At 45.7% G+C, this 15,001-nt stretch overlaps 1 protein-coding gene across 2 annotated transcripts in view; it reads right to left on the reverse strand.

Moving 5' to 3' along the window:
- The window catches only part of RPTOR (regulatory associated protein of MTOR complex 1), a 297,707-nt gene that overhangs the window by 14,950 nt on the left and 267,756 nt on the right, over nucleotides 1–15,001 (reverse strand). For both annotated transcript variants that reach the window (XM_065415691.1, XM_065415690.1), the window contains 2 exons: nucleotides 14,342–14,466; nucleotides 12,942–13,046 (listed from right to left, as the gene is read on the reverse strand). In XM_065415691.1, coding sequence (XP_065271763.1) covers nucleotides 12,942–13,046; nucleotides 14,342–14,466 — 230 coding nt within the window. The remainder of the gene's footprint in view (nucleotides 1–12,941; nucleotides 13,047–14,341; nucleotides 14,467–15,001) is intronic.

The following is a 15,001-nucleotide window of genomic DNA, read 5'->3' on the forward strand; positions in this document are numbered from 1 at the left end:
TATAGTCACTGGGATCTTCAGGAGGGTAAGGGGAAAATTTTGTTTCTTACAAAGGTGGAGGTTTCTCATCATGAAAGATTTCACAAGTTGGAAAGTGTGAGAATTCACACCAAAGAAGGGCGCTGTGAGAGATTCCACTTCTGGAGAGGAAGAGGGATGGAAATTTAATTTTGAAGAGGATGCTTCACATATGTAGGAGTCCCCTCCAGCTGGGGGAACATGTGGAGAGACTGCATCTTGCAGAAGGGACTTCCCTTTCTTCAGTGCCCAACAAAACTAAAGTTCAAATTGGAGAAAGGTGTGTAGGAATGGGTGGACCGACTTACAGAGTCATAGATTCTAAGGCCAGAGGAAACGTGATCATCTAGTCTGAACTCCTGTATAACGCAGGACAGAGAACGTCCCCAAAATAATTCCTAGAGCAGATGTCAGAAAAACATCCAATCTTGATTTAAAAATTGTCAGCGATGGAGGATTCACCACAGCCCGTGGTAAATTGTTCCAATGGTTATTTATCCTCACTGTTAAAAAATTAAACCTTATTTCCAGTCTGAATTTGTCTAGCTTCGGCTTCCAGCCATTGGATTGTGTTATACCTTTCTCAGCCCATGATCAAATATTTGTTCCCCATGTAGGTACTTATAGACTGTAATCAAGTCACCCCTTAACTTTCTCTTTGTTAAGCTAAATAGATTGAGTTCCTTGAGTCTACCACTCTCAGGCAGGTTTTCCAATCCTTTAATCATTCTCGTGGCTCTTCACTGAGCCCTCCCCAATTTATCAACATCCTTCTTGAATTGCGGGCACCAGAACTGGACCCAGGATGAAAGAACCTTTCCACTCCTACTCGAGAGTCCCCTGTTTATGTACCCCAGGATCACACTGGCTCTTTTGGTCACAGTATCACACTGGGAGATCACATTCAGCTGATTATCCACCACAACCCCCACATTTTTTTCAGTCACTGTTTCCCAGGATAGAGTCCCTCAGCCTGTCAGTATGGCCTGCATTCTTCGCTCCCAGATGCATACATTTACATTTAACCATATTCAAAAAACCCATAGTTTGCGTGTGCCCAGTTTACCAAAATATCTAGATCACTCTCAATCGGTGACCTGTCCTCTTCATTGTTTTCCACTCCCCCAATTCTTGTGTGTCATCTGTAAGCTCTGTGAATGATGATTTTATGTTTTCTTCCAGGTCATTGATAAAGATGTTAAATAGCACAGAGCCAAGAATCGATCCCTGCAGGACCCCGCTGGTAACACGCCCACTCGATGACGATTCCCTGTTTTAAGTGACATTTTGAGACCCACCAGCTAGGCAGTTTTTAATCCATATAATGTGGCCAACACCCAAATGCACAGTCCTATGGGTTGCACTATATCCCCCACTATCCACTAATGCTTTGATGGGCTCCATCATTGTAGTATCTGATCACCTCTGTTTCCTGAGACTGGACAGGCTGCATCTCAGATTTCAATAACCACAGCTTTAATGACCTTCTCTCTAGTGTGCCCTTCTGAGCAACCTTCCTCGACAAAATGGGAAATACAATTTTGACCTCATCTGACACACATTGCTCCAAGGGGGGCCCCGTGGTTCTCATATTACCCCAAACAACCCAGGCACGAGAGAGAAAAAACTCTTGGCATTCTCCTTAATGAGAGACTTTGAATACCCGCAACCTGAGAGCTGTTCAACCTCTCGTCACCAGAGGCTGCACGTGTGCTGAATTCCAGGCACGCATGACATCCCAGGAAATCTCAGCTTCCAGCCTCAACGGGCTGCAGCAGGTGACAAGAGCAACCGGTGAGAAACAAGAGGCTGATACGATATGTTTTCAAACCGGTTCAATGAGATGTGCTATAAGGAACAAATAACTAGAAAACTCCAAACAAGAAGCTTAACTTGTGTTGAAAAAGAGCAAAAGAACTGGCAACTTTTTATATAAATCTGAATTATTCACGAGTATGTAAACGAGAAGGCTTCTTTTGCCTGTGAAATATTAATCACAAGAAAACTCCACAATATACAGTGACGTTACTCCTACACGTTATCAATTATAGGGCAAGTTTATGTTTATTAAAGGAGGCAGAGGGTTTTAGTGTTTCAAGAATGGAAACTTGGTCCATTATTGGCTCAGGTTAACATCTTAAATTCCCGGCACCATTGGTATGAAAAACAGAAGTGGGGGCTGGTCTACACAACTGCTTAAGTCAATGTAACTTATGTTGCTCGGGGGTGTGAAAACGACACCTCCCTTAGAGACGTAAGTTACATCGACTTAAAGCGGTGTCCACACCGCGCGATGTCAGCAGGAGATGCTCTCCTATCGGCATAGCGCATCTTCTCCAGACATGCTACAGTGGTGCAGCTGTGCCGATGTAGCACGGTGGCATGGACTTGCCCTGGCACTCTGTCACTAATGTTTCCTTTTTGAATTAAAAGGGACCCATCTCCAGGATGTTTGGACTTAGAGTGAGGTCTACCAGCTGTGTTTTGGCGTACAGGTTCGAGCATGTTGGGCAATCACTCTGCTCGGCCAGTGCTTTGCCCCAATGAGAAGGCAGCATATTGAAAGAGTACACGACTCCTCCACTCTGAGTGAGCCATAGAGACGGAGTCTCTGATACGGATTTCCCCACATTCCTGCCTGCTCACCAGCATGGGGCAGACAAAGCAGGGAATGGTGCGATACACTTGCACCCATAGGGAAATCTGGTAACTGAATTTGTGGAATTTTTAAAAACCCGTGAATTTTAGGACCATGAACCTGGACAGTACAGATCCTTTAACAACATCATTTCTTGAGACCACGTCTTTCCTACATTCTTGGATGATAAAACACAACAAGTCTTCCACAACTCAAGAAAACAATTTTGAAAGGGGTTTTAGCTGAGCCTTTTAACACAAGGGCTAGCAGTTCCGCATGATGTGAAAAGATATATAGGCAATGCATATCAACAACTGTTCTTGAAGCGGTAACTTTCTACGGCTGTTCCCTGCAGGATTCCCTCTAAAAATCAGATATATATCTCGATGGGATAGTTCCCTGTATAAATTTCAATAAATAACCCTGGCATTGAAAGCAGATTCATTCCAAGTGTGTGCACTTATTTTTATCATTGCTGGAATGTGGCCAACCTGTACTTGGCATTTTGATGAGTTTGCAAATGCCTGTATGGACCACAATACCAAAGCATCTCAGAGACACCCTGCTGATCTTTTGAACAGGGGCCCTCCCGGGTAAGCAATGAGGTGTATCTCCATTTTAATTTCAAAGAAGCAGTGGGAAGACTGCATTACCTCATTCTTCATTCATTCCTAAAATGTATCTTTAAGTGACACTCTTTCCATGCCAAGCACTACCTCCAGTGACACAGAGAGAAAAGGAAAAGTATCTGTGACTCTGGGAATTTAATTTAAAACACCCAAAACCCTTGTCCTGGAGTTGCAGCTTCTCCAATTACTTTATTTCCATAAAGGAACTGTCTTTACCTAAGGTGCTTCTCTCTATTTCTCCACCCTCAAAGGAGCAGATACCAACCCTCAAGAGAGATTTGGGGTTTCACTTTTACCTTCCTCTTCCCGTGCTGGCCCTCTCTGGCTTTTATCTCACTCAGCACCTGGCCCCTGTTGGCTAGCTGTGTATTAGGGCAGGCAGTAGGTCTGCTGCAGCCTCCTCCATAGCACAGCTGACAAACTCCTGTACACTCTAGCTCGACACCTCTTCTTGGAATCCGGCACCCCCTCCCCCGGCTGCTAACTTTAATACCTTGAGATCTCAACTGCTGCATCCCCCCCCTCTTATCCAGATTGCTTACTTACTGCCAGAGAAAGTGTCAGTTTTATTAAAAGGCAGAGTGGAGGCCTTGAGAGGCCAAGCTCCTGTTCTTTCAGAATATGATATTTGAAATTTTTCATTTTGTTTTGGGAGTGCTGGGGGAACGGATGGGAGGGAATGAGCTAGCGAGCACATGCTGTTTTCTCTTCCCTGGGATGAAAAGAATAGAGCCATTCGTGAGGTAAGAGTGAATACATGTATTTCGTATCTGAATCAACAAACCCCACAGAGCCACCTAAGGTGGAAAGTGGGTGGAGGGGAGACAGAAAAGGTTTCCTACTCCAGCCTTCTCTCCACGCACACAGAGCCGCAAGGCTAGAAAATCAAGAGGATGCTCAAGTTTATACTCTTTCAAGGATTTATACAATCCTTTCTGAGTTTATTTCATCCCCACCATTTGATTCTGATGCCTGGACTTTGTCTGCTCACCTGTGAATACTCCCAAAGGAAATCCCCTTTCCTCGCTCACTTTCACAACCTGAGCTCACGTTGGCACATGGAGAGAGGTGATGTGTGGAAATGTCAATACTAACTGTAGAACGTTATTCAAAGGAACTCCATTGTGTACCTCCTCTTAACCAGAAGCCTTCTGCCTCTCTAGGGTGTGCTGAACTGAAAAATAACTAATTGGGTTTTAAATGTCTAGCCATTCTAGGACATTCCTATTTTGGAACACCACAGCCTTGCATGGAAATAACAAAAGATGTGAATTAAAATTATTAATTTTAATAGTTATTTTGGCGCAACTTTGTCCTCTTTTCACACCAGCATTTTAAGGAGGCTCCAGGGCCAATCTAGATACAAACAAGAACCTGTGGCCTCATGCCCTCTAGGTAGTTACTTAGCACCTTTGCTGCCATTGGGCTTTCATTATTTTTATTTATGTTATTGTAGTGTCTAAAAGCCCCATTCATGGACCAGGTTCCTATTGTGCTTGGCGGTGTACAGACAGAGAACAAAACGATGGTCCCCTCGTGATGCTGGCAAACCAGGTGCCAGGACTTGCCCAGGCTTTAGGCCTCAGCCAAGCACAGACAAATTCCTTGCTGTAAACCAGTGTTTCCCCAGTGTGTTGGGGCTTGTGTACACTTACAGCACTGCAGAGGTGCCACTGTAGTGCTTTGTGAAGTCACTACCTATGCCAATGGGAGAGTGTCTCCAGTCGGTGTATGTACTCCACCTCCCTGAGGGGCAGGAACTATGTTGGTGGGAGAAGCCCTCCCATCGACACAGCGTCATCCACAGCGGGAGCTCAGTTGGTCTAACTGCATCACTCAGGGGTGTGGATTTTCCACACTCCTGAGCAACAAAGTCATTCCAACGTATGTTTGTAGCGTAGAGCAGGGCTTAGTATGGTTAAGTTGGGTATTGAACTTATAATAATGTGTTTAGGACTTTATGAAATTCTTGTACGTTGCTGCATGCAATAATCTCACTTACAATATCTTTATCACATGCTATAAAGTAATATTTAAGTTTTTGCTTTATAACTGTAAAAAGTGTTTGCCCTGAACCGGTCAGCCTGTCAGAAGGGATCATCTTTTGCCCATCAGGGAGGACAATCAAAACTAAATGGGCCACTGTAGAACATTACAATACAAAGACTTTTCTAATTGCCCCAGCACAGGCTGTGTGCAAAAGGGCTCATCCCATCAGCTTGAATTCTGAAAGAAGGAAATAAAGATAGTGAACAAGAACATTTTTCAACCTGGGTTAGCCCTAAAAGACATTCAGTATTGACAGATTACTACAGCTTTCCCACCTTTTAAAACCATAGACTGCAACTCGTTTGTGTTTATATGTTTGCCTGCTTTAACCTGTAAATAACTCTCATTTCTTTTTCCTAGTTAATGAAGCCTTAGTTAGTTTACGATACGACTGACAAGTGTTGTCTTTGGTGAGAGATCTGACCTGGGGTAAGTGCCTGATCTCTTGGGACTGAGAGTAACCTGAAACTTTTGTGATCTTTGGTGAATGGCAACCACCTATCACTTAGCCCAGCTTGCCCACGTGGCCAGATAGACTGGAATGCCCAAGGGGACTGTCTGTGACTCCATGATAAGACTGTTGAGGTGCTTCAGGAGTTCATACTTGTTAACGGGTTGGCGAAATTAATTCTAGAATATCCAACCAGTTTGAGGTGGCTGCCTTGCCTTTTGACAGTCTGCTATAAGGTTGGCACTGCTGTCATGAACCACTCCAGACAATGTGCCACCTTGCACCAGAGAGCTAACAATCTAAGTACCCCAGCTGTGGCCCATGAAGTCAATGGAATGTAAGGATGCCCCTGGGGCTTTAGCAGAACATGTGCATTTGACATGGGCGTATCTGGATTGTTTAGCCATCAGACAAATGGTTAAACTCGTACATTTTGGAGAACTCCTTCCACAACAGAGATGGGGAAATCCCTGCTACATTTTCCATTAGGAGAATGCCCGGGAGCTAAACAGTTGTGCTCGTTTTTATTGATTCACAGCTATTTCTGCGCTCTGGACAGAGTGCTGCTTGCATAGCATTGGCAGTATTGATCCTGCATGGGAGTGTCTGGCATTTCCTTAAGCTGATGCCCAGTTACTGAACAGGGAATTCCCTTTGGCCAAGACTTTCTAATTTTAGCCTTTCAATTTGCCAGTGAACGCCTAGCAAAGCCAGGATGCTATTAGTAACACATTAGCTTTGCACAGTCCAATCCCACAGCTCTGTTTCTTGAACAGTCAGACAGAGGGCAAAGGCCCTTAATTAGAGAGCTCTGAATCACGCACACTGATACAACCACTTTTGTTCTGCTAATCACTACAGACACATTCCTGCCCTTCTCAGCTAACGAATATTAATAGTTAATGAACAGCCTATGAAGATTACGTCAACTTTCACACACACAGAGAAATGGTGTTCTGAGGAGTTCGCCATCTGTCTCGCTCTTCAGGGGCTCATTAGAGAGAAGGGATTCATGTCCAACAAACCCCCAGGCTTTCGCAGCCAAAGGCTGGGGAGTTACATACACTTTTATGGAAGGTAAAGGCAGGGCTTGAAATATTTACCAGACATGTACTAGCCAAAGGACTCAACCCACTAGACAGAGCCTGATAACAAAGATGCACCAGCTATTCTCTTTCCCATCACAGTTTGATATAATGGGTATGTCATACATTTAACTAACAACACGCAAACAAAAATCCCACTGGCTCAATGCGATATCTGTTGTCACCATTTGGAAGCCGTCATTCAAACCCTTTTATTCAAGGATGGTTTGAAACGTTCCTACCGAAGAAGGAGCTTTATGTACTCAAAAGACTACCCACATCTCCCACCTGCAAAAAGCCCCCACACCACAGCAGCCACATTAGATTAACCTGCTGTCCTCGCCACTGGGCACCTTGGTCCATCCAGATAGCATCAAATACTTGTCATTACACTCCCCATTGTTCATTAACTACATATATACAAGACAAGGAATGGGAGGGACAGAAGAAGCAAAGCCTTCCAGCTGACATTCAATGGGATGCCAAGTCTGACTAGAAGGCCCTTCCCACCCCAGCTGCTCATAGGTAAGAGGAAAGAAAGCACTCACCTCCCTGTTTACTTCTGTCAAGATAGATTGAAACCCTTCGGGCCAGACCTGTGAGAAGACAGGGAGTAAGGGGTGATGCTAAGGGTAAGTGGGTCAGCCAAAGCAAAATAAATCTGAAAGGGTTAGAAAGGCAACTCAAAGTAAAGGAAAAGTACAGTGAAGGGAAAAGCAGCAGCACCAAGTCAAGTACATGCTTCCAACCAGAGAAAAGGCACTGGTTTGGTTTTACTCACAGCAGCCTTTTCCTAGGAAGCCATTAACAAGCTTCAGTCTGTTCGCCAACACCACAGATTTGATTGGTAAGTTTCTCCCTGAAACTGGACACTCTCTAGATCCTTTTTATAGTTTTGTTCTTTGGTATTCAATAAAATGCATCTCATTGGAGAGTGACAAATGAAAATCAAAATGACCCGTGACAAACATCTGTCTAGATCAAACCAAACACAAAACATTTCAGGCTGGAGTACAGTATAATGGGTTCTCCTGCACCATACTTCAGTGGATTGCTAATGAACACTCAGTCAGAGAAAATTTACAGATGCTCGTTAGGCAACTCTTAAGTGGGGAATTAGCTGTAGAACGGATTAGTTTTAAACCTTCATAAACCCTGGAGAGCAAAAGAAGCTGCAGGGCGGCAGCACATTCACAGGGTATGGCTGTGTTTAAATACTTGTTGAGACCCCTGCTTATGTCTTGCATATGGACTCAATGTGTTCAGAAAGCGATCCTGGTAACAGGAAGGTCTCATACAGAGCCTTTTTTGGGAGTCACACGCTGGTTCTCTTTGCTAGTCCGGACAAAGGAAAGCAATGCAGGCTTATGCAAGTGGTATACAGGAGGAACTGGGAGGGGAACACACCACTTAAGTAGATGTAAGTAGATGGATTCAAGGCAGCTGGTTGTGTTTCCACACACTCCTCTGAGTCCCAAAACCTGAGTTTTAAAAGAGCTGAGATGCTAAGATTGGAGGTGGCAGTTTATGTTCCATTCTACGGTTTATCTTGAAGGAACAATGTGAAAGTTGCACTTTCACTCATGGGAAGTGTTTGTACCATTTCTTGTCTTCAGAGACATAGCTGTGAAGCTGCATGACACACACTGTTGGGCCAGACCATGCAAGTTTTGAGTGAAACCTGAGGACAGAGAGTGCTACTCACCTATCTGACAGCCCTGGGATCTCCAGCCACTCACAAAGCCACTGACTTGCAAACCTCCCTATTTTTATGGTAAATGCTTGAACCCCAATGCCCACAGCAGTAGGACCACGTCTTTACAGCAACTCCTACACTGCTCACTAGAAAATGCTCCAAGTTTTCCTTAAACGCCACATCAGTTTTGCACTTGCAGATCTCATTTTTGCCTAGTTCAAAACATTGGGCTATTAACAACATGCGTTTTGCCTCTTTTTCAGACTTCATCCTCTGGACGGGGACTTAGGGATTGTCCACACAAGGAAGTTGCATTGTTTTAACCAATGGTGTGAACCCAAATTGGTGCAACCCCCTGATTAGACACTTTTATTTTGGTTTAAGAGCAGCTTCCCCCCCCACCCATTTCAGCTTAAATGGCTGGGGAAAAGGTTGAACTGGATCAAAATAAGAATCTCTTAAACCAGAATAAAAGTGTCAACACCGAGGGTTGCACCAGTTTAACTAAATCTGTTTAAAACCAATTTACGTTAAACTGCTGGAACTTTCCTATGTGGTTATGGCCTCGCTTTGGTTTGGTTCAAGCATCTCAGCCAGGTGAGGAACTGATGGACACTAAGTGAGACTACTTTGCCGTTGTGATATAAATTATTACGCTAAAGCAGGGGTGAGCAAACTTTTTGGCCCGAGGGCCACATCTGGGTATGGAAATTGTTTGGCAGGCCATGAATGCTCATGAAATTGGGGTTGGGGTGCAGGAGGGGGTGAGGGCTCTGGCTGGGGGTGCGGGCTCTGGGGTGGGGCCAGAAACGAGGAGTTCCAGGTGCGGGAGGGGGCTCCAGGCTGGGACCGAGGGGCTCGGAGGGTGGGAGGGGGATCAGAACTGGGGCAAGGGGTTGGGACGTGGGGAGAGGCTCAGAGGGTGCAGGCTCTGGGTGGCCTCAAGTGGCTCCTGGAAGCAGCGGCATGTCACCCCTCCGGCTCCTACACGGAGGTGCAGCCAGGCAGCTCTGCTGTGAGCTGCCCCGTCTGCAGGTGCCACCCCTGCAGCTCCCATTGGCTGCGATTCCTGGCCAATGGGAGTTGCAGGGGCAGTGCTTGGGGCGGAGGCAGCGTGCAGAGCAGAGCCCCCTGGCTGCCCCTACGCCTAGGAGCCGGAGGGGGGACATGCTGCTGCTTCCAGGAGCCGCGCAGAGTGGTCCCCAACCCTGCTCCCCGGCTGGAGCGGGACAAGCCCCAGACCCTGCTCCCCAGCAGGAGCTCGAGGGCCGGATTGAAATGGCTGGCGGGCCGGATGTGGCCCACAGTTTGCCCATCCCTGCGCTAAAGCCATGGAACTCCCATCACTTAAAACACCCTGCTGATGCCTTTCAGACCCCTGTAGGAAGTACCCTGGTTTCTCTATTAAGCGCTATGCGTACTCTTCCTTTCCCCACTCTAGCCTGTTCTTCACAAATGAGAGAATTGCATGGAAAGGTGTTGTGTTTCTTAATGTCTCATCTATTCCTGATGCTTACGCCCATGCAAAGTCAGCATCCTGGTTGCTGTGGAGAAGACGATCAAGTCACAGAGGAAGGATTCTGACACTGGGGGTGTGGATGAAGGGAGAGGAAGATCAACAGCAGGAGTAGCTGAACTCCAGTAAAACTCCTGGTTTCATGTAAACATCCTTAGTAAAAAAACAGGGAAGTGAGGCGCAGAAAATTGAGAATGCAAACATAACCGCTTCAGCGCTGGACTGTAACCTGAGTATCTGCAGCAAAAGCTAGCTCTTCAATCGAGAATCTCATTTCCCAGGGAATCATTTCATGTGGCTCTTTTGAAATGAATGAGTTTATTTCTCTCCCCACAAAGAAATCTACATTTCTCTTCTTCTGAATCTAATCCAATCACTCCCTGGTTGAAAAGCAAAGAAAGCAGCAAAGCCTGGACTTGCTGAGACCAAAGGAAAGGAAAGGGTGTAGAGGATGCATAAGAGAAAAAGACTCAAAGTTTCAGCACTGCTGTCTTGGCAAGCACAACTTCCCGACACTTGCAACTAAATCAGTTTTTGCTTCTGTTCATCATCTATTCTGCAATGTCAAACATTGCTTCTGTGTACCTTCCTTTTGCTGCTGCTTTCAAGGTCTGCGGAGAGCAAGATGCAAGCCACAAATGCCCTGCCCTGATTAAAGGTGCGTGTAGGTATTGGGGGAGAAAATGGGAGCAAGCCAGAAGGGATTCAGTCTGCATTTGTCAGCATCTCCTGTGAACTCTACTCATTATGCAGCAAGGAGTGGATGATAATGGGAGCCTTGGGGAATTCCTAGAGGCCAGTGATTTGGGAGAGTCCATTACCAGGACAATGGAAATAATATCCTGATTCCTGGGAGGGAAAAGCTTAGGCAGCATCACTCAAAAAGGCTGATGTTAGGGAAAAAGAAATGGAGAAATGAGAAACCAACCAACTGAGAGTCAAAAGTGCAGCTTGACGTGTCTGGCTAGTGATTTTCTCTCCTCTGCTCCAGAGCAGAAGGAATAGGGAGCCAGGCACTTAACAGCTCAGTGCATCGGCTCCTTCCTGCTTTTGTCCCTGCAAAGAGCAGGTTTCAATCATGGCAATTTTCACAGCACGCTGCAAACTCCCAGCAGTTTGTAATTAATTACGTGCGTGTATGACAGTGTGGTACAGAGCCTGAAGTTACAGCAATCACACTTTCCCCTAACTAGACTACCACAGAGCCAGGGACACACTGTGAGGTGTGAAGGGAGAGGCACCAGTCCTGAATCCAACAAAGCAGCACAGGTAAAATCCAATGAATAGCTAAAAAGCCATCAAACAAGAGAAGCAGGAAAATGGGGTGGTGGGGGATGTTAAAGGGAGACACGTGGGAAGTAAGACTGAGCTGTAAAAATTGCTAGCCTTTGGACGTGTCTACACAAACATTTAGTTTGCTGCAAGCTTTAATCAAACCAATATCTCCAGCCTTGTAACAAAGGGCATGTCTACTTGAACATTTAGTTTGCAGCAAGCTGGGCTGTGAATCTACCCTGCACTAGCATCCTATTCACAGTTCATGTGGACCCTGCATAAACTGATGGCACCCATCAGCAAGGTGCACATGGACAGTTAGCGGGAGGCCGGCAAGTGTGGGGCAGATTCACATCCAGCTCGCTGTGAATTAAATGTTCACGTACACAAGCCCTTTGTTACATGGGTGGAAATACTTGTTTGACAAGTCACCAAGAACCAAGTACAGGCTCGGACAGTATTACATAGGGTCTAACAGAGTTATACTGGATTAGCACCAGGGAGTTTTCAAGTAAACTATGCCAGACTCCTGAGATGAGCTACGCAGGCTGAGAAATGAGAGCAGCCAGAGTTTAAGGCTATAATGAACCATTACGATCATCTAGTCGGACGTCCTGCACAGCGCAGGCCAGAGAATCTCACCCAGTGGTACGTGCATCAAACCCAAAACCGCTGGTTGTGCTACAGCAGATCGTTGTAAAAGACATCCAGCCTTGATTTACAGAATTCAAGTGACAGAGGAGAATTGTCAGACCACTGATGTATCCTCAGGCCTTGGACGGAGAGAGCATCCCCCGCAGTAATACCCTAAAACAGGTTTCACGGTCACCCAGATTAGACTCCTGGTTTCGGCATTGTGCACGGCTGGGTGGCCTTTCCGCATGCAAACTAGCTTGGTATTTTTTAAGTTCCAAGGTGATTTGAGTCTGATTGTGCCACTGTCCTGTACATATCAGATGAGATTGCCCACTCGTCTACCAACTCTCAACCCACAATAAATGACAGGGAGTAAGTGCTAAAATGGAACAGAAGCTTAGTGTGGTCACGAGTGCAACGTGCAAAGTTGTGCAAAGGGTGAGCAGCCAATCAAAGGGAAAGAGGAAATAGGTGAGCTATTCATAAAACCCAAATCGGGGAAGACATAACCACCGGCTACAACCAGTTCAGGGTAGGAAAGTGCTCAGTACACCCTTGTTCTACAGTTCTCTCCTCAGGAGCAAAATAAGTCAGCTTAGCTCCATGCAACTCCAGTGGCGCCTCTGATGGACAACGTGGCTGTACTCCTCTATTCCACTGTTGGAGAATTATCCTCCATCTCTACCCTCTTGCACTGCTACTCCCCACCTGGCTACTCTAGTCATACTTCGCTCAGAAGAGCTTGTGTTTGAGGTTTTATGTGGACAAGGGGAAAAGGGATCCCTGACCAGGGCTTGGTAAGACTCCACTCCAAGGCCCAGAGACTGTTAACAAGGATGTTACTGAAGGCTGAAATAGAACAACTTGTTCCACTTTGCCTATCCCTAGAAAAGGTCCCACCAGGGTAAGTTATTTCTACCCCCAGATGGGAATTCAGCACAGACCCACCTCGTGTGGTTGGCAGCATGTCCGACAAGCCCTGCCAGGCAGTCACCATCTCGGGATTCTTTTCAAGGTCTGCAAAGTTCTTCCACACTCTGATAGCACCGTCATCTTGAGGAGCATAGAAAAAAGGCAATGTCACTGCTGGTACAGATGTCACTTAGTTACGTGGGAGCAGATGGAGAAAGGAAAGATAACCTGGAATTGCAATCATGGACTCCTAAATGGAATGAAAATGTCACCTGACCTTCCAGGCCCCTTTCTGAATGATTTCTCCTACACCTGTTCACTAGGGTTCTTCTTCTCGCTAATCTTATGTCCATGCAACCAGGGGATTATTTCACAGGGGACTGCACTGGGAGAGTGAACACCTTAAATTAGTTGTAAATCCTTCTCTTTGAAACAGTTCATTTTCACTAGGACTTATCTCTTTTCCTTCCTTTCGATCAATGCTGAGAACCAAAGTACTCTACTAAATACCAAACACAACCCAGTACGAGAGCTTCACCAAAGCCCACCTTCTTGGCACAAGCCCTTCACACCAGCATCATGTCTCTTCTCGTTTTGTTCCCCCCCAGTGAAACTTTTTTGTGCTAAAAATCAGTAATTTGAAAGAGAAATGTCCTAGAGGTCTCAGAATCCCTCTCACACATTTCTTAATTATGCCATAATTGCACACTTCAGCACTGACTTTGAACAACAATTGAAAACACTCAGACCGTCAGATTTACAACAGTTCCCTGGAAGAAGTAAATCCCTCTCACAGCTCCAGAGGCCGACGAATGGAAAAAGCAGTACTTTGTGCTATCCTACAATAGGGCAATCTACAGAAGTTCTTTTCCCAGGTGATTTGTCAGGGACAGGGAAGAGACTTGCAGAGAAATTTGGAGCCATTTGAGAAATTATAATGTAAAAAAATATACCGGCAGGCCATGTCCACTCTACAGCTAAACCTGTGTTAGTAACAATATTTGACAGCATAGTTGTAGCATGGTTTCCCTGTCTGCTGTGGACAGGATTTCCTTTCCATTAAAAACAGTGCTGACTGAAATTGTGTTGCCTCCATGGGTCATCTATACAATAAGGTTGTAACATGGTTTGTAACTGTGTTGGGCGAGGACTCAAAACCATTCATCAAATGAATCAGGCGGCAATCGTGATTGAAAATGATACCAAGAAGTGTTTAGTGTATCAAGTTCAACTCAAAACAGTTAAATTATTCAAACCTGCTAGCCATAAACTTCTCCCAGGAGCCTCCCAGGCCTGGAATTCCCATGGAAGGGTGACTGGACCAGCCCCATAAAGGAGAGGGGAGGGATCAGAACATCTCACATGCATCTGAAGCCTGGAAATGATTCCTCCTCTCTCTTGCCCTTTGACCATTTGATGACTGAGGCTGAACTCACCTGTGGCAGTCAGGAGCAGAGAGCAGTCTTGTCCATTCAGGTATTCCATTGCTGTGATCCTGGTGTAGCGAGGGTTCCCATTGTGGAAATAGTCCAGTTTCTCCCCCTTCTCCCAATCCCAAAAACTGGGAAAGGTAGCGGAATATCAGGTCAGATCTGCATTCACTGCACAAGCCGTAAAAAGCAGTTTTCCCACTAAAGTGCCACTAAAGGTTACACGCACTGGGTACCAATTTAATTTGTTTTTCTCCTTAAGAGTATTGAGTGTCTCTTTATTAAAGCCTTTCTAGAACATCTCCGGCTTCTGCAGAGGAAGTCATACGATTAATATCCTAACCTGTTACAAATCTAGTTAGAATGAGGATCCTCTACCTACTGACACAAAAGGCCACCTTATTTGTTTAACACAGGAGAGATGCAGACTTGTTCCGCCCGAGGCGGGGTGAATTATGTGTTGCTCTGGACAATACTAGCAACAATGCTGCGAGGCTGCAGAAGGAGCCCTACCCGACCCATCTCACCTGGAAGGAGAATAGCTATGGAAGTGGATGGGGGCGAAAATGAGGACAAGCATATCATCACCCCAACAAAGAATTCAGAGCACTTGGTATCCATCATTGTGGCGGACAGTCCTTACATGTGCAGTCATGACCCTGGAAG

Source organism: Emys orbicularis, chromosome 13 (assembly GCF_028017835.1).
Source record: "Emys orbicularis isolate rEmyOrb1 chromosome 13, rEmyOrb1.hap1, whole genome shotgun sequence".
NCBI lineage: Eukaryota > Metazoa > Chordata > Testudines > Emydidae > Emys > Emys orbicularis.